General features: G+C 43.0%; 1 protein-coding gene across 1 annotated transcript; it reads left to right on the forward strand.

The window, feature by feature from the left end:
* The first annotated feature begins 2486 nt into the window (after positions 1–2486).
* On the forward strand, positions 2487–18468 carry TCN1 (transcobalamin 1). The gene is made up of 9 exons (XM_036762551.1): positions 2487–2565; positions 5433–5612; positions 9291–9422; positions 10428–10580; positions 12558–12718; positions 13661–13847; positions 15861–16053; positions 18067–18185; positions 18407–18468. Exons 1-9 carry the CDS (start codon positions 2487–2489, stop codon positions 18466–18468), a joined length of 1266 nt encoding a protein of 421 aa, XP_036618446.1.
* The last annotated feature ends 297 nt before the right edge of the window (positions 18469–18765 follow it).

Consider the following 18765-nt stretch of genomic DNA (forward strand, 5'->3'; position numbering starts at 1 on the left):
TTGTTTTTGTATCTCTGGACCATCCTTTCTTGCCCAGCATGAGGAGGGCCCCATCTTATGACCACTTAGTCAGCAGAGATGACCCTTGCCTTGTCTATCCTGTGACCACCCAGGCTAATGCACCATATCTGGCCCTTCCAGAAGGTCAAAAGCAAGGTCTATCAATCACTGAGACCCTGTATTTTACTTTGCCTCTTCTGAATATCTAGGTATCAAGCACTATAAAATTAAGGCCCTAGAGATGGGGTGGGGCATATCAGATTATGAGGAAGATCTATGGTCCACTTCATTAGAGAAGACCACCGACCTTTTAATAAAGCGCTACTGGCTTGGAGCTCTGCCTCAGTGGTTTTTCTTGCAGTTTGGACAATTTTGAACCCCACAGTGATAAAGTTGTGCTGTCAGGAATATCACAACTTGGGCCTGCTTTTAATAGGCTGGAGAAGGGCCTGGGTTACAAGACCCAAGGACATAGAGACTTCTCTAGCCTCCCCCACTTGCTGGATATGAGAAACTCTGCCAGAGGATGCAAATAATTAAGGGGCCCCATTGGAGACCAGAAAGGCCTTTTATACTGCAGGAAGACTGAACAAGAGAAAAGAAGGCAAAACTGAGCTGTCCTGGCTGAAATGGTGGCAAAGCTGTGGCTGCTGTTGGAACAGCTCCTACCACAGACTTCTGACTCCTGAGAGCTCAGTGACATTTACCCTTCAATTCTGTTCCTTAATCCTGTTGAGCAGACTTCCTGGTTATTGAGTCCAACACAGCAGGAACACCAGACTGGACTGCTTGCTTCTCCCTGAATGCGGCCATGCTCTTCCATCTCTACATCTCCACTCCTTATGTAAGGAATTCTCTTTTCCGCACCCCCAACATTTTCCTCAATTTCTATCCCACAGTCCTTTTGAATTCATCCCAAATGACATCTCTGCTCCATGAACCTCTAAGCTGGGAGTTATTTCACCATCATCTTCTCTTATAATTTTTATACTCTTCTTATTCACTTACATATTTACATATATTCATCTATATGCACACCTTATCACCTCTTACTAGACTATAAAATCCAATAGTGAGATAGGAATCTTAATAGCATTGGCTTTGGAATCAGATGGTCTGAACTCAAATCCTGCATGACATAACCCTGAGTGACCATTAGTAGGTCACCTCACCTCTCTGGGTCTCAGTTTCCTCATCTCTAAAATGAGGCCTCTAAGAGTCCTTCTACCTCCAAAGCTATGATCCTATGAACTATCTGTATAATGAGAATAGGAACTCTTTTCTCTGCATTTGTATCTCCTCCAGTAAGCTCTGTGCCCTGGACATTATTTTCTGGTCCCAACCGGAGATTTCTATGGAGGAAGGAACTCCATTTCAAGGAAATTCTATCCACCAAAGCAGACGGGCAATTGTTCAACTTTTAGTCTTGAAGAGCAGCCTGGGGCACTGCCAAGTTAAGTGACATGCCAAGAGGCACACAGCCGGTCTGGGTCAAAGGCCTGACTTAAACCTTGGTCTTCCTGATTCTGAGGCCAACTCTCTATACAATGTACAATTAGAGCCATTCAACAAACGTCTGAATGAATGCACTTGCTCTTCACAGTGACTGACCAAGACAGTCCAATCATACTATTATTTGGCTTATAATACTGAACGTCTTGTGGCCTGGACCAACTGTCACGGTCCAGCCTCACTTGTCCACTGGACGTAGTGGAGAGAAAACATGTTCAAGTTTTAGCCTTGGAATTGGTCTATGACTGTGGTGAGTCTTGGGAAACTATGTGAAAAGCTACAGAGGAGGGAGAGATACCCCTAGAGAGGCTGAGGGCAGGAGGATGTGAAGCCAAGACTGGTGGTACAGCTTAGACTAGATAATCTTATCTAGCTTTATATAGCATTTTGCAAATATAACCTCATTTGATTCTTGCAACAACCTTGTGAGACAAGTGTTTTTGCCATGTCCATTTTATAGATGAGAAAATTGTAAAATGCCTAGAATTCTAGTCATGAGCCCATGCTGCCTCAATGTCATTAAGGTATGGGACCTCTATCAACTGCCAGCTCTTGATCTGGGATCTTATGAATTGTAGTGAATGTACAGAAATTGTCCGTAAAGCACTCGAGGACAATGTCGAAAAGATCTATAAGTGATGACTAAGCCCATGTTCAATAATATGCTGATTGCCAGTTAACATGTGGCAGATGCGAGTAGGCTATGGCAAGTCCCAGGCTCCAGGGAAGTTTGGGATCCATGCCACCTCTGACAGCCCCTTTTCTGACTCATTCCTGGGCACTTGCTTCCCCAGAAGCTGACCGGCACAGCCACCTTCCTGGCCGTTGTTCAACATCTGTCTGACAGAAACGGGTGAGGCAAGGTAGGGGAGGAGCACCAGTTATTTTCTGCTCATTGCCCAATAAGTACCCAGACTCAGACTCCGTAATCTAATACAGGTGGAGGAGAGGAAGAGGAGACCACAGCTGGAGAGATGAGAGTATCCCAACGGCTGTCCCTGGTGGGCTTTCTCCTTTTTTTCTTCTTCCCTGCTCACCCCTGTGAGATCTGTGGTAAGTGAATTCTGGCCCACGGAAGTACATTCCCAGAGCCCTCCTAGGGGCAGAGTGATTATGGGGAATGGGGGGAATGGGGAATCAGACTCTACAGCTAACTTAAGGGAACATTATATTCTAGACCCACAGATTGGTGACCCTGCTTTTTGAGAACAGGGATTGGAGGCTGTTTTATCGAGTTTGCTCCCATGTGTGTGTGTGTGTGTGTGTGTGTGTGTGTGTGTGTGTGCGTGTTTTGTGGGGAGGGGGTTTTATTCCTTCCAGGGAACAGAATAGCATAATGGAAATAACTTCTGGGAGGAAGAAGCTATACGTACAAGCTACAAGATCTTGGGCAAGTCATAAGCTCATCAATTTAAAAGCTATGTAACACTGAAGGTCATGAAGTCCACCATCCCCATCTTACAGATGAAGGATTTGTTCAGTAATTTCAGACTCTCCATGACCCCATTTGGGGCTTTCTTGGCAGAGATACTGGGGTGGTTTTCCATTTCCTTCTCCACCTCGTTGTACAAATAAGAAACTGAGGCAAACAGGGTTAAGTGACTTGCCCAGGCTCACACATCTAGTCTGAGGCCAGATTTGAACTCAGATTCTCTTGACTCCAGGGCCTGTGCTCTATCCACTGAGCCACCTAGCTGTCCAAGGAAATGACCTTAGAGGTCATGAAGTCCAACCCCCTAATTCTACAGATGAGGAACTGACTTGACCAAGATCACTCTTTGCTGTCATCCATTTCTTAGACTTATGTTTCTGCAGGAGAGATTTTCCTAGGAAATCTTTGCCTGGTGTGATAGAAAGAGTGTAAGACTTGGAAGCAAGTCCTGAGGTTTGTATGCTGAGTCTAAGACTTATTAGCTGTGCGATCTTAGGAAGGTCTTGTAACCACTCTGAGCCTAACTATCCTCCTCTGTAAAATGGGAATCATAATCTCTACCCTCTTCATAAACCTTCCAGCCTCAGAGAAACATGAGACCCGGGCTAGAAAGTCATTAAGAGAGGGGCAAAAATCACTAGAGCATACCTGGAGGGCAGAAGCCAGGGAATCTGATTGGACAGTGGTGACCAGGAAGCTGGGGCAAGCTCCCTGCTCTAGGAAGATTGCCAAACAGGATGTTTGTGAAAAATCTCCTGCAAGGGGTAACAACACAGTACTCCCATTGTGGGCAAAAGGAGTGGGGTCACTGCACAGTCCCCATCCCAGCCCCCCAACACACTCTCACCCTTGGCTCTTGACTAATGTGAAGAAAGTCAGTGGAAGCTAAGTCCTCCAAATGCCAGGACAGATTGGAGCTAGAGAGAAGGGAACATTCAACCCTAACAACTTCTCAAGACTCATGCCTCTCCTCCCTTTAACAGCCAAACTCCTGGGAAAAGTCTATACCTGCTTCCTCCTCTTCCTCTTTACAACCTACTTCTGACCTCATCACTCAAGTGAAACTGATCTCCCCAGTGTTACCAATGGTCAAACCAAGACAGGGCTCACTCTTGAGATTTGCTCCCTCCTGGGCCTGTGCTCTCATCTCTCCTGTATACAGCTTCCTCTGCCCCCAGTGAATCCTTAGGATGGAATGGGAGAATTGTCAGTCCAAGTCTGGACCCTGTTGTCACTCCCCAGAGGGGTCAGGACTAGGATCGTGGAGTGATTTTTGTCCAGAACATCAGGCATCCCTTTCTAAAGCTGCACACTCACTGGGTGACATCTTCTACCTTCTCTTCTTCCATATCAAGAATTATAATTTCATTTTTCCTCCCTTCATTTCTGCCATCTACCCTTGGAGTCTTTGTGGCTAGTCCATTCTTTTTGGGGAAGGAAGGCGAGGCCACCTTATAGGAAAAGAATTATTGTCTGCTTCTGGAACTTAGTGCTGAGGTTTCCTCAACACAGGGGATTTCTTCATTGCATTGGGAGCTTTCTTCTATATGTTCGTAATTTACATTCCCATGCTAAGGATGGCTGGCCAAAGCCCACCCTCTTCTTGCTGATTCTTTCAAGCTTATTGTCATTGTGGTCTGTCTTTGGAAGGCCCAGGATGCATATGGAAGGCCAACAGCCACACTGAGGTCTCAGGACTCTGATCCCATTAATCGCTTCCTCCTTCCTCATCTTATCTTTTACTTACTTATCTGTGTAGGTATTGGATCTCCCCAGGAAATGGAAGCTGCTTCAAGAGAAAGATCATTTTTCATTTCTTATCTTTTTTAATTCCTGGTTAGTGCCCTGCACTTAGCTGAAGTTTAATAAATGCTGGTTGAATTGCAATGGATTGTGATCACTGGAGATGGTGATAAGAAAAGCTGCATCAAATATATAGAAAAGAACAAAGGACAACATTGATAGAAAGTTGAACTTGGAGTCAGAAGACCCCAGTTTGAATCTTGTCTCAGACATTGAATTAGCTTACTAAATAAGCTTGTCTCAGATACTTACTTTTGTTATTCAGTCATTTCAGCTGTGTCCTACTCTTCATGGCCCCATTTGGGATTTTCTCGGCAAAAATACTGGAATGGTTTGTTATTTCCTTCCCTGGGGAAAGGTTTCAGCCTCAATTTCCTCATCTGTAAAATGGGGATAGTAATAGTGGCCACTTTCTAGGATTGTTGTGAAGATCATTTGACATAATGCGTGTAGTGTGCTTAAGAAACTTGAAAGTGCTATACAAATGCTAGCATTGATGTTGATGATAACAGACCTGAATTCTAGTTCCAGCTCTGTCACTGACTTGCTCTATGCCCTTAGAAGACTACTATCAACCCCAGGGCCTCAGTTTGAAGGTCTAGACTAGATGGTGTCGAGTTTGGCCTCTTCCCACTATGACCTTGGGCACATGCCTATGACTCTCTCTTTCCCTCCCTCACCACAGAGGCAGACGATGAACAGCAGGCCAGCCTGGCCTCTCTGATGGCCACAATGATTGAACCCGAGCAGCCCTTTCCGGAAGTAGATCCTAGCATCCTGATTGCCCTCAAACTCGCAAGGCAAAACGACGAGAAGGCCGAGAAAACCTTCCTGAACCAAGTCAAACAAAACATTATGCAACGTGGTAAGAAAAACTGTCTCTTCCTTTGAAAAATAAAAATAAAAAGGAGGGGGCACATCCAAGCTGTCCAATCAGTGTTGGGTAAAAATAATCTGCTTACAGAGCAAAGCTTTAACTGGCAAGTTTTTCGTTTTTGGTTTTTTTTTTTAATGTAGTAACAATACCTCACACTCGTTTCACATTTTATAATTTTTCAAACATTGGGAATCGTAGGATAACTTTTAGTTTTCTATCACCTTCATTTCCAAATATTTCATTTCCCACTCCCCTATTCTTGGACCCTTTCCTTGTAACTAATTTTTTTTAAAAGGGAAAGGGAGGAAAGAGGAAAAAGCAGTTCAGTGAAATGAACTAATACATCAGATGAGCCAGATAGTATATACAGTGTTCTATACCCATAGTCTCCTGCCTCTGCAAGGGGGACAAGGACCTCATCATAAACTTTCTAATATGAATTCTGTTGTGTAGAAGAGAATGAGACACTCCATCACTCCCATGACACTGTGGACAGAGACTTGGGACACCCCTAGTTTGCTACTAAGTACGGTCACCATAGAGTGGAGCAGGGAAAAGCAGGGCTACAATCAGACAGGATGTGTGAAGGAATACAACTGGGGTGGGGGATGAAGGAAGCTCCATATATAAAAGTCTCCTATTTTCAACAGTAATTGAAGTTCTAGCTGCCAGAGCACTGCAAGGAATGTTAGGTTAAATGTGGTACCTGAGCCAAAGCCCCTGCTGCTGATCTCACAGTGAGGGCTCTCCCAAAGAGCTCTCCAACTATGCCATACTTGATGAGTCACTTAAAGGACTACAAGATGGCACACCACCCTCTCCTCAAGAAACCAAGGTCTCTGCCCACCATTCCTTTGGCTATGGGAGACTTTCTTCAAGACTTCTCTATTCAAACACAAATACTCCTAGAAATTAACAGCTCATAGAATAGAAAACCATACCAAGAACATTGAACTAGAAATCAGGACCCCCAGGTTTTGAACCCACCTTTCCTACTGACCTTGACCAAGTCATTTCCTTTCTCTAGGCCTTGGTTTTCTCCTCTCTAATGACGACAAAAATAACAATAGTTGAATTTTATATAGCACATCAAGGAGACTCACAGCCCTGGGCAAGTTATTAAACCGCTCAATACCCCCAAGGAACTCTGGAAAACTGGAAGTGTCAGAGCAGGGGCTGATTTTTATTAAGAAAGAGAATTTCCTCCTCAATGTTCATTATAACAATAAAATCACAAATCAAGTATGATAGATAGAGAGGTAGGTAAACAGATGAGAGAGGGAGGAGGAAGAGGAACAGAAGGAAGAGGAGGGAGGGAGGGAGAGAGAGAGAGAGAGAGAGAGAGAGAGAGAGAGAGAGAGAGAGAGAGAGAGAAGGAGGAGAAGGAGAGAGAGAGAGAGGGAAGGAGGAGAGGGAGGGGGAGAGAGAGAGAGAGGGAAGGAGGAGAGGGAGGGAGAGAGAGAGAGAGAGAGAGAGAGAGAGAGAGAGAGAGAGAGAGAGAGAGAGAGAAGGGGGCGAGGGAGAGAGATAGAGAAAGAGACAGAGAGAGAATAGACATAATTTTCTCCATTTTACAAATGTAGAAACCAAGGCAGGCAAAGGTTAAATGACTTGCCAAGGTCACATAGCTAGTAAATGATAGAGTGAGGCCAAGTCCAGCCCTCTTTCCATTGTGCCAAAACTACATCTCTAGGTAAGGGAAAGGTGAAGGGCTAAATAACATTTATACAGCACTTTCTACGTGCCAGGCACTTCACAAATACTATCTCATGTGATCCTCACAACAACCCTGTAGGTAGATGCTGTGACTATCCCCACGTCACAGCTGGGAAACTGAGGCAGACAGAGTGTAAGTGACTTGCTCAAGATCACACAGTAAAATGTCTGAAGCTGCATTTGAACTCATGTTTTTCTGATTCCAGGCCAAGTGCTCTATCCACTGCACCACCCAGCTGCCTCTATAAAAGGAGGGAGTTAAGCTAAATCTTTTCTAAGTCTCATTCTGGCTTTAAATTTCTATAACCTTAGTTGAAGCCAGCTAGCTTAGTTAGGTAGCTGGATTGTGCAATGGAGAGAGTGCTGGGCCTGGAGTCAGGGAGATCTGAGTTCAAATTAAGCCCAAGACACTTACTAGCTGTGCAACCTTAGATGAGTCAGTGAAGCTCTCTCAGCCCGCCACCTTACTGAGGCAGACATCAAAGCAGGGTCTTCCTGACACCAAAGCCTATTTCTAACATTGCCAACATATGCTGTACCAGTTACAAATGAGGCCCAGGGCAGAACATTAAAAAGGAGCTCATTAAGAGAAAAGTCAATGGAAGGAACGTCAGGGATAGATGGATTAAAAAGGCAATTTGCCAATTGACAAACTCATAAACTCTGAGTCTGAGTGCATTACAATTTCCAAAGCTCTTTCTCTGAAACAGTCCTGTGCCACATCTTGCACTCGTATGTATCACAATCCTGTGTTACAGAGGAGGAAAATGAAGCACAGAGGTGAATGACCCAACCATGGACACCCAGCTAGTAGGCGTGACATAGGAACTAAGTGGCAAGAACAGAAAAAGTATTAGAAATGGTTGGTCCAAAATCGACAGAATTCCCCTCATCAGTCAGTTTAATAACGCTACCAAAAATGTCCTAGAATTTGCCGTAGGATCATAGATTTAGAGCTGCAAGGACCCTTAAAGGACATTGAGGCCAATCCTCTCATTTTACAGATATGGAATTCTGAGGCCCAGAGGAGGAGGAATGACTTGCCCAGGGTCATACATCTAGTACATACCTGAGGCAGGATTGGAAACCAGATCTTCCTGACTTAAAGTCCAGTGCTGTACCTCTTGTGCCACCTAGATACCCCCACAACCTGTTCTCACTTTGCATTCATCACCAATGTTTCTAGATACCCACTAAACATCTTCTATATAACACATTTTAAAACTTCACCAAGAATTAGAAGCCTAGCTTGCACAATATTCTTTTCCCAGGACAACATTTGCCCTTCCAAGGTCCTCTCTCATATACCCTGACTACAGAAAAGCAAATGGTGCCTTATTCTTCAAAATCTAGAAAATAAGAGCCTATAGATGAGAGGCCAGTGAGCTTGACTTTGGTTCCTGGAGAAATTCTAAAGTATATTACTTAAAAGATATTTATGATCCTTTGCTTTGGTCAGACCACACCTGAAGTATCATATTCAGTTCTGATTGCCACACTTTGTGGAGGTTATTGATGATCTGGAGAGCATCCAAAGGTGGACAGTTTGATGGTAAAGGACCTTGAGTCCCTCATGTGACAAACTGGGGCTAGTTGAGCTGGAAAAGAAAAGGCTCAGGATACAATACCTGTGTTCAAGTATCTATAGGAAAGATTGAACTTGTTCTGTTTTACTCCAGGTTGGCAGAGAGGACAGTAGCCATGGATTAAAAATTATAAGGAGCTACATTAAGAAGCAGTGGGTTCCCCTCTCTGGAGATTTTTAAGCGAGGCTGGATGACCCCTTTCATGGACATTGCAAAGGGTTTAGATTGGACTCAGTGGTCAATGAGAACTCTCCCAAGTTTAAAACTCTGTGATTCTTTATCAAGAATCCAAGCCCAGTTCTGTCTCTAATAAGATCAACTATGTCAAAATCGCTCACTTACTCAGACATATGTTTCCTTTAAGAAATTTTAACCTCAGGACAGCTTGCCCTGAATATGCTGGCATTGACAGCTGCCTGCCAGAAAGACGTTGTACATGATTATAAGCTGGTCAAAAAACTAGAAGAGAAGTTCCAAAAGGAAGTAGACAGTATTGGTAAGAACCTCTCTATCAAAGGCTGCCTTCCTTCCTTCTATCTTTTCTTCTTTGTTCTACTACAGCCTTGCAGGCTTACTAACCTCCCTCTCTCCACAACCGTGGCTTCTTCTTTTCCATCAATCAAATATTTGTTGAGGACCTGTTGTGTCCCAAGTACTGTCCTAGGCACCATAAAATATTTAAGACCTTAGGCACATAATGAGGAGACAAGACAATGTATGCAAAGAAAGAAAAGCTAGTATCTGAGTCTAGGAATGTATCACAGTGAGGCAGATATCGAATGCTACAGGAAGACAGAGTAAGATTGCATTGCATTCTGTTGAAAGACATTTCCTAAAGAAACAGGAAATTTGGAGTTCAACTTTTGGTGTAGGGATTGATTTTAATGATAAATCAATGAGCACTTATTAAGCACCTACTATGTGCCAGACACTGGGATAAAATGAATTATGGAGCATTTATAAAATTCACAATAAATATATCAAGCATGAAGTCCCATGCTTTGTACTTTCACAATTTTAGCCCATGAAAAGTAAATCACTCTATATTACAGCAAGCATATTAGCTCAACAAAAGACTTAGCTAACATTTAGAACCATACAACACTAGAACAAATGCCTTATGAGGGGGTGAGATCCCCATTGCAGTAAGTGTTCAAGCAGAAACTAGGTAGGTCAGAGATGGTGTAGGGAGCATTCCTACATTAGATAGGACTACCTCATCCCCAAAGTCCTTTCTGATTCTAGGATTCTTTCATCACCTTTCTGGAGCCCTTTCCTCCTCTGAGAGATAAATTCCTATCCAGGTTTTAATTTCATATCTTCAACTAATTTCTATCCATGTTCTCTCTGTTACCCAACTTTGTTTTATAGGGAACAGTGGTGGGAGCCAGAGGGGGAGAGGAGTAGGATGAAGGAGAGAGTGGACAGAAATATTATTTGGGTATATATCTCTCTTGTTTTCCTTCTATGAATAAGGTATTTATTCTTTGCTTCCCATCAGATACCTCTGGCCACCCATTGACTAACTACTATGAGCTTGGCTTGGATGTCTTGGCCTTGTGTCTTCTAAATGGGACTTATTCATCCTCCAAAATTGCTAAGCTCTTCTCTGCAGAGCAAATGAAGATTTATATTGGTGGCCGATTCTCTGTGGGTAAGTGATGGCACCAGGCTATCCTCCCTACACAAAATCCAGGTGTGAAATCAAAATAGAAATTTAGCCTCCATCATCCCATCTACTGGCCCAAGGCAATACTGAGGAATGGAAGGATTGAAGGTTATAGTGAAGATGAAGAGAAGGCTTAGATATAGAAGGTGATAGAAAGATAAAAATATAATAATCACGTGATGGAAATTCAGAGTTCTTGAGCATGGTAGCAGAACACTTGTTGGTGATAGGAAGAGCAAAGGTTTGAGCATCCTTTTTGGAGCTTAAGTGGAGCGGAAAGTTAGGTTGTAAGAGCTGAATGGACTGTGAAAGTGGAAGGCATATCAACATGTTAAATTGAAATCCCCAGAATGAAGGAAGTAGTGGAGTGGAGAGGAAGACTGTGAAGTAGGCACTGAATTTATTGAGAAAGGAAAGACAATCACCTAGATTACGTGATAAATTTGTATTGAATGAATCCCAAAGAGAGGTCACTAAGTGATGGCCATAAAGAGGGACTGGCAGTGTGATATTCCAACCTCCACCACCACCAGTGAGTAGGGAGTGTGAGAGAAAATCTAGCTAATGCTGGAGAGGGTGGCAAGGGAAGCAGTATCATCATAAGGAAACCAGGTCTCAGTGAAAACCAGAAGACAGGAGTGAGAAAGGAAATAAGATGAAAGAAAAATTGTTAATTATGGAGATGTTCCCAAAAGCACATTGGAAGGAATAGGAAAATCTGGAGTGGGACATTGGCAAGGGAGGAGGAGAGGACTGAAGGGACAAAAATGAGGAAGCAGACAGAAGAATATTATTTCCCACCCAGCGAATTAGGACATCTGGGTACTGCAAACACATCCTTCCTTTTTCACCATGTCCTGGGTTCCATCACTCGTTTTGCCAACTTTTGATGTGGAGGGAGGTAGGATAGACATAGTAGGTGGGTAGAAGAGGAAAGATCATTGCAGGGGCGTGTATATGGGCATATGCTTCTAGAAAGACTGGAGTACAGAGAGCTATGGGAAGGCTCTTCCGGGGGACATATCCCATGACTATCATGAACTTGGGATCTTTTTGCTTTGGCAATAGTGTGTCTGGCGAGATTATACCAACAAATTCACCTTACACAGATCTGTCTCTGAAAATAGGAGGGTAGATATATTAAGCATATGGAACAAAAGAATGCCTCAATTAAAAAAGAAAACGAAGTAGAGATTTCATAGACGTAGGAAGCAGTAAGAATTTGCTCTGCCTAGGAAGGACAGCACCTTCTCTGTAACTTAAAGTCACCAAGAATTGATTCAGGTAGTGCATCAATCAATCACATTGGGGAAACTAGCTCACAGATGAATATTGAAGTCATCATTCATCTAAAAGGAAATTATAGCAATCAGTAACCCACTTTGCATTAGGAACTGGGTATTGACAACTTATAAAAATAAGTCCCACACAGGCCGCATTCAGGTAGAAATAATACATACACAGAATAGGGCTCAGGGTCACAGAGATGGAAGACATACACATCCAGATAGACTACTGGGGACGAAAATGGAAGATACAACATATGATAGAAACATCACTGGCTCCGGACTCAGAGGGCCTGGATTCAAATCCCTTCCCCAAAATTTACTACCTATGTGACTTTAGGTAAGTCATTTAAACTTTCTGGGCCTCAGTTTCTTCATCTGTAAATCGATAGGGTTAGAGTAGATGGTGTCTGAGATACCATTCAGTTCTAGACCTTTGAACCTAAGATAAGATAAAATAAAAGATATACCTTTCCTAGGTTCCCATCCACTAGCCTGGAGGAGTCTGCGATAGCAGTAAACAGAGAGATGCTCACTTACCTCTCTCTTTCTCTCTCCCTCTCTCTCTCTCTCTCTCTCTCTCTCTCTCTCACACACACACACACACACACACACACACACACACACACACACACACACCACCTATGTTTTTCGGGCCTCCTGAATCTCTTAACAGACACTGGGGCAATTTCAGTCCTGGCTCTGACTTGTGTGAACAGGCAGAACCCAGATGAAATGATTGGAAGTAATATATTATGGCTTGTGGACAAGATCCTGAAGGAGAAAAAACAAGATGATACCATTGGAAATATCTATAGCACAGGAGAAGCCATGCAGGTGAGTTTGTGGAGATTAAAGAGAAGAAGAGAGATCAATAATAGTAATTGAAGAAGATGCCATCCCCTGTTTTGGGCCCCCTATTCTCAGGGAGTCACCCTCTCTCTTTCTCCTTCCCCTCCCTCCACCTCTCTCTCTCCCTCTCTTTCCCTTTCTCTCTCTCTCCCTTTCCCTCTCCCTCTCCCTCTCTCTCCTTCTTTCTCTCTCCTTTCTCTCCCTTGCTCCTTCCCTCTCTTTCTCTCTCTTTCCCTCTGCTATTCTCTGTCTCTCTCCGTCACTCTCATTTTAAAATTTTTTGATTGACGTTCTTCTTGTTTTTTATGTTACTACCACTTTTGAATGGTTCCTCCCCTAACCCTTCCCATCATCACTCCCTCTTGTAACAAATAAGTACAGTCAAGCTAAACAAATCATCATATCCCCTTTAATGCAAATGCCTTTGCTGTATTGATTATCTTCAATTATCCTGTCTAGATTCCCTGAAAATGGACTGTCTTTTGCTTTCTTTGTATCCCCAACACTTAGCATAGTGCCTGGTATGTTAGAGTCTTAATAAATGTTTATTGGCTGACTGACCACATGGTTCTGCACATCTCTCGGGAAGAGCTAATCCCCACTACTATTTCTTTTACATCCCCACCCATCCTTTCCCCAGCACTTAGCACATGCAAGATGCTTTATAAATGCTCATTGGCTGATTATTTGGTAGAGCAATAGAAGAGATTGAGGTTGGTATCTCCTTGCCAAGAATTCTTTAAAAACAAAAGAGACCTTTATCCACTAGGAGAGTTCATGGGTCTAGGTTTCCTTTAAAAAGGGGGAAGGTAAAATAGATGATTGTCGCATTCCCCCACAAGATGTAGTCCCTAGGAAACTTCAGATTTCATCATGATTTCTTAAATTGAGATTTACTTTTTCCCCTCCCTTTCTGAATTCTATCAGGCCCTATTTGTGACTCCAGAGTATTATGAAGAAGGAGACTGGGACTGTAAGAAGACTCTTAAAAAGGTGCTAAACCAGATTCCTCAGGGAACATTCAGATTGCCCATCGCTGCAGCCCAGGTGTTACCTGCCCTGGAGGGCAAGACTTACTTGGACTTAACCCATGTTTCTTGTCAGTCCCTGCCAGGTATAAGCATCCTAAGACAGACGTCTTTATTCTTTCCTAAGAGGAAATCCACCCAATGAAAGTGAGTCCTAGGGGTCCTTGGGGCCTAGAAGAAACCTCTGGGGATGATTTGCCCATGAGGTTAATCTAAACGCAACATCTGGAAATGAAATAGTCAACTCTCTGGAGGAGGGAAATCTAACAGGACGACAAAGTGGATGATATTCTCATTGGGCCATTAGTCAGCAAGGAAGGATCTGGTGAACTGTTTCAGCTTTCAAAGCAATTCTGCCCTATATATTTCAATCCTCCTTCACTGGCCCCAAGAACCACTAGAATTCATTCCATATTGCTCGCTTTTCTGGGAACAAGTAACACGGCATCACACAACTCCTCAATTAAAGCATGACTCTAATGAATTGTGACTTATGGTATCTCCGAGTTGCAGAAACTATAGTGATCATAAATGAACATGAGCACAAAAACAATTAATCAACAAACATTTATTAAGTACCTACTGTATGATAGATACAGTGCTCAGTCCTGGAGATAAAGACAAAAATGAAGTGAATTGGGAAAGGTTCATAAGAGAGCCTCTCACATTTATCTATAAAAAATATTACAAAGTACCCTCCTCACAACAACCTTGTGGGATGGGCTGTGCATTTTTCTTCCTAGTCTACAGATGAAGACACTAAGGCTCATAAGGGTAAAGTGACTTCCCCAAGGTCACACAGCTAGTCAGTGGCAGGGGTGGGGTTCAAACCCAGGTCTTTGGACACCAAGGTCGAGTTGGATTCCTCCATGGAGTGTTGCCCCTCTCAGAGAACTGGAGCTGTTCAAAGGGGCAGCCAAGGAAGAGAGAAACCTTTTCTTCTTTTCTCTGTTCAACTCTTAATGAATGTAGCAAAAAAGGGTGAAGAGACCCAGTAAGAAATGAGAGTCCCTGCTCCCAGCGTTTCTGCACTGAACATTGAACCTGGCTGGTTGATGAGATGTCAGCCTCTACTGGGAAGCGCTGCTTCAGTTATTTTATGTCCTAGAGTTGGTGAAAGGTGCACCCTGGATAGGAGAGAGCACATCATAGACAGCACTACCACCATCAGCATCTTTTTAGGCGCCTCCTCTGTGAGACACACAAAGCATAGTGCTGCGTAGAAATTCCTCCAGCTAGGTGGTACAAAGTCAGCTGGGTGGTGAAGTGGATAAAGCACCAGGCCTAGAGTCAGGAGGGCCTGATTTGAATTCCAACTTCAAACACTGACTAGTCATGTGACTGTGTTTGCCTCAGTTTCCACATCTGTAAAATGAGCTGGAGAAGGAAATGCTAAACCACTCCAGTATCTCTGCCAAGAAAAGCCCACATGAGGTCACGAAGAGTCAGACATGATTGAAACAACTCAACAATAACATAATTCTGGTTCCCTCCACAAGATGCTTTCTACTCTCTGTCTCTGTCTCTCTCTATTTCTCTCACTATTTCTCTGTGTCTGTCTCTATGTCTCTGCCTCTGGCTATCTTTATCTCTGTCTCTGTCTCTCTCTCTCTGTCTCTCTGTCTCTTTCTCTTTCTGTCTCTCTCTCTCTCTCTCTCTGTCTCTCTCTCTCTCTCTCACTCACACACACACACACACACACACACACACACACGCGCACACACACACACACACACACACACACACACACACACACACACACACAAAAGCTACCCAAAAAGTGCCCTCTCTACCTGCGGTTCCCTTGTTAATCTGCTCAAATATGCAAGGAATCCCACCAGATCAGGAGATGAGGCCATCAAATCACAAGTCAAATGACAAACGGAGCTAATCTCCTTCAGAGCTAACAAAATGTTGAGTTTTAATTAACCAAATCAGGAAGCTTTAAGGAAAATAGTGGTGGGGTAAAGGAATAGACCCAAATGGAGTTGGAATGGACCCAGAGCCATCCAAGGATTTGGTCTTTCTTTCATGTTTTGCTTGCCATCTGACCATTACATATCTGAATATTCCTCTGTCTGCTTCTCTGCCCCTGGCAGGTCACCTCAATACCTCTACCCCAAAACCTGCAGAACCCACTCACCAATCCAACGAGACTATCTCAGTCACTTACAGAGTAGTGGATTCCATCAATAACAACATTAATGAATCTACCATCGTCTCAGTGCCAGAGGGCTCTGTCTTCCTGAAGGTGATGGAGGCAGCTCAAACAGAAAACAAGGCCAAGTTTGGGTATGTTTCTAAAATGACTCGAGGTGAAATTCCACTTATAAAATGGATTTCCTACTTCTACAGACAATTCCAGAATGAGGAAATTAACTGTTCTGAAACCCAAGGAAAAAGTAAGTCTAGGTTTATTAAAGACTTTCTAGGTCTTAGTAGTGAATAAGCAATAGCAATATGGATGACTAGGAGTTTAAATGCTTAAAAACACCTAGAATTTGATTTGTGAGCAAAACCTGATTAGCTATTATAAAGTCAGATGAAAATTAGGTGTGAAATGGATTTCCAAGAGCTAATTTAGAAATTACCCAAAATGTTTGCCTGGGCAGCAAGCAGGATTAAAAGCCAGTCCCAGTCACTACTTACAATTCACTTAGAGCAGGAGCTGGGTTCCATAGAGTTGGTTTCCTTTTTAATATCTTAATAACTGCATTTAAATACAATTGGTTTCCTTTGTAATCCTATGTATTTTATTTTATGAATTTGGAAACATTATTGTAAGAGACACAGTGAAAGAAACAGACACAGAAAGAGAGACAGAAACAAAGGAGTCCTGAGACTTTCCCAGATTGCCAGAAGAGCCTAAGACCAAAAAAAGGGGATAAGAATTCCAGTTCTAGGTCACCAAGGAAGAACAGACCTCAAGAGAACAGAAAATCCAGTTTTCTGCTTAGAAGCTTATCCCTGTGTATATTGCAGCACAGAGTAGAGAAAGCTTTTTCCTTTTTATGTAATAATAAGAATACTTACGTAATGATTTAAGTCTGCAAAACACTTTACAAATATTGCCTCATTTATCTTTCTATTCAGTTGAAATGCATTTTGCTTTGAATTAATGTGTAATTTTGTCTAGTCTAATAAAAACAAAACATCAAACAACCTAGAAAAAATTTAAAGAATCATCTATAACACTAGTATATCCAAAGCATATGAGCGCCATATGCACGAAGACTATTTAAACTACCCTAGAAGTTCACGTAGCAACATAGGAAGGGCAGCATGGAGACAGTGACCTTTCATATGCTTTCCCACAGTCTCCCAGGTTTCTGTCCTCCCTATACATCAAAAAATAATTAATGTTAGGATGCCTTAAAAGAGGCATGGTGACCACAAGAAAGGCAAGAATGTGTTCTCTGATCTGACCCCACTGGGGCATCTCATTGAGTTCTAGACCCCACATTTTAGGGACAATACTGAGAAACTGAAGTTCATCCCAATGGGGATCAGAAGGGGCCTGGAATAATTAGCCTAAGGAAGACGTAGAGAGGAGATAATTCCTTGGAAGTATTTGAAAGACTGGCTTTGTAGAGGAGAGATCACACTCACTCTGCTTGGCCCAAGAGGGCAGAAGTAGAAGCAATGAATAGAAGCTGAAGAAGAGCAGATTTTGGATTATAGCAGGGAGAACTTAGCAGCAGATAACGGTGCCCAAAAGTGGAATGGACTGCCTCGGTAGGTAGCAGGATAAGATGTCCATCGCTGGATGCTAAGGCAGCCTGTTGACTCAATTTGTTGAATAGGTGGTATAGGGTAGTGACTGGAAATCAGGAAGGTCTGAGTTTCAATTCTGCCTTGAATGCTTAATAGCCTTGTGACCCTGGAAAAGCCATAGCTTCTGTCAGCCTCATTTTCACCATCTATAAAATGTGACTACAGTTCCAGGCTCCTTTCTTATAATACTTCAAAGTCACAAAAAGGGCCTAAAAGGATTCAGTGAGATTAGATTGTGAGTTTCTTGTGGGCAGGAAAATGTCCTTTATTTTTGCTTTGTTTGGTTTTGGGGTTGGGGGTGTTGTATCCACATAGTAAGTGTTTAACAAAGGTTTATTGACTGATTGATTGGGGTTGTTTGTGAGGATTAAATGTGATACCAATACAACATTTTGTAAATCTTAAAGTGCTACACAAATGCTATTTCCAAACAGGGACATGTAGACGCAGATTCCTATCCAAGTATGGGTAGGATCAAATGACCTGTCAGATCTCAGCCAACCGAGAGATTGTGTGATTCTGTTACTCCAGGTTTAAAATAAAGCAAACTCAATGGGGACCATATGTCACCTCTGTTCATGGTATTGAGGCCAGCAGTAAAAACAGAACCTACTGGGAGCTCCTAAGTAATGGTCAATCACTGACGGAAGGTGAGCAAAGATGTGGCAGATAAAATGAAGCAGCAGAAAATTCTCCGAGCACTCTTGCTTGGAATTCTACTGTGCAAACTTTGTTTCTGGGGAAATGTCCCATAGAAGTAAGGGCCTGTAGGGATACCAACTTCGTGGGTAAAATTTGTGGCATTGCTCCTTTACTTGGAGACCCTAGTTCTACATCATCTGACTCAGTCTTCTCTCATTTCCCCCTACAGGAGCTGGGAGCTTTGTAGTTTCTGATGGCGATAATCTGGAGGTCAGGCTGAGTAAATATTGAGGGTAGAGACATTGGAAGAGTCATCCAACTATAATATCCAGCCTTTCCACCTATGGAGTCCATCCTACAGAAGGCCATCATTGGCCATGATGGACTACAGAAGGCCCCTTGCCTTTCTCCTCACTCATCTCAGCCCCTGTGGAAAATCAAGCAGCTTTGTTCTCGTTCTCTCTCTCTCTCTCTCTCTCTCTCTCTCCTCTCTCCTCTCTCCTCTCTCCTCTCTCCTCTCTCCTCTCTCCTCTCTCCTCTCTCTCCTCTCTCCTCTCTTTTCTCTCTCCTCTCTCCTCTCTCCTCTCT

The sequence above is a fragment of the Trichosurus vulpecula genome, chromosome 6 (genome assembly GCF_011100635.1).
Source record: "Trichosurus vulpecula isolate mTriVul1 chromosome 6, mTriVul1.pri, whole genome shotgun sequence".
Classification (NCBI taxonomy): domain Eukaryota; kingdom Metazoa; phylum Chordata; class Mammalia; order Diprotodontia; family Phalangeridae; genus Trichosurus; species Trichosurus vulpecula.

What these genes read in the sequence shown, in the direction of transcription:
- TCN1 (XM_036762551.1), top strand. Translation starts at nt 2,487, where the DNA reads ATGAGAGTATCCCAACGGCTGTCCCTGGTGGGCTTTCTCCTTTTTTTC. An exon ending in AAAGGAAGTAGACAGTATTG is followed by an intron (nt 9,423 to 10,427) that starts GTAAGAACCTCT and finishes GCTTCCCATCAG; the next exon opens with ATACCTCTGGCCACCCATTG. An exon ending in TGGTCAATCACTGACGGAAG is followed by an intron (nt 18,186 to 18,406) that starts GTGAGCAAAGAT and finishes TTCCCCCTACAG; the next exon opens with GAGCTGGGAGCTTTGTAGTT.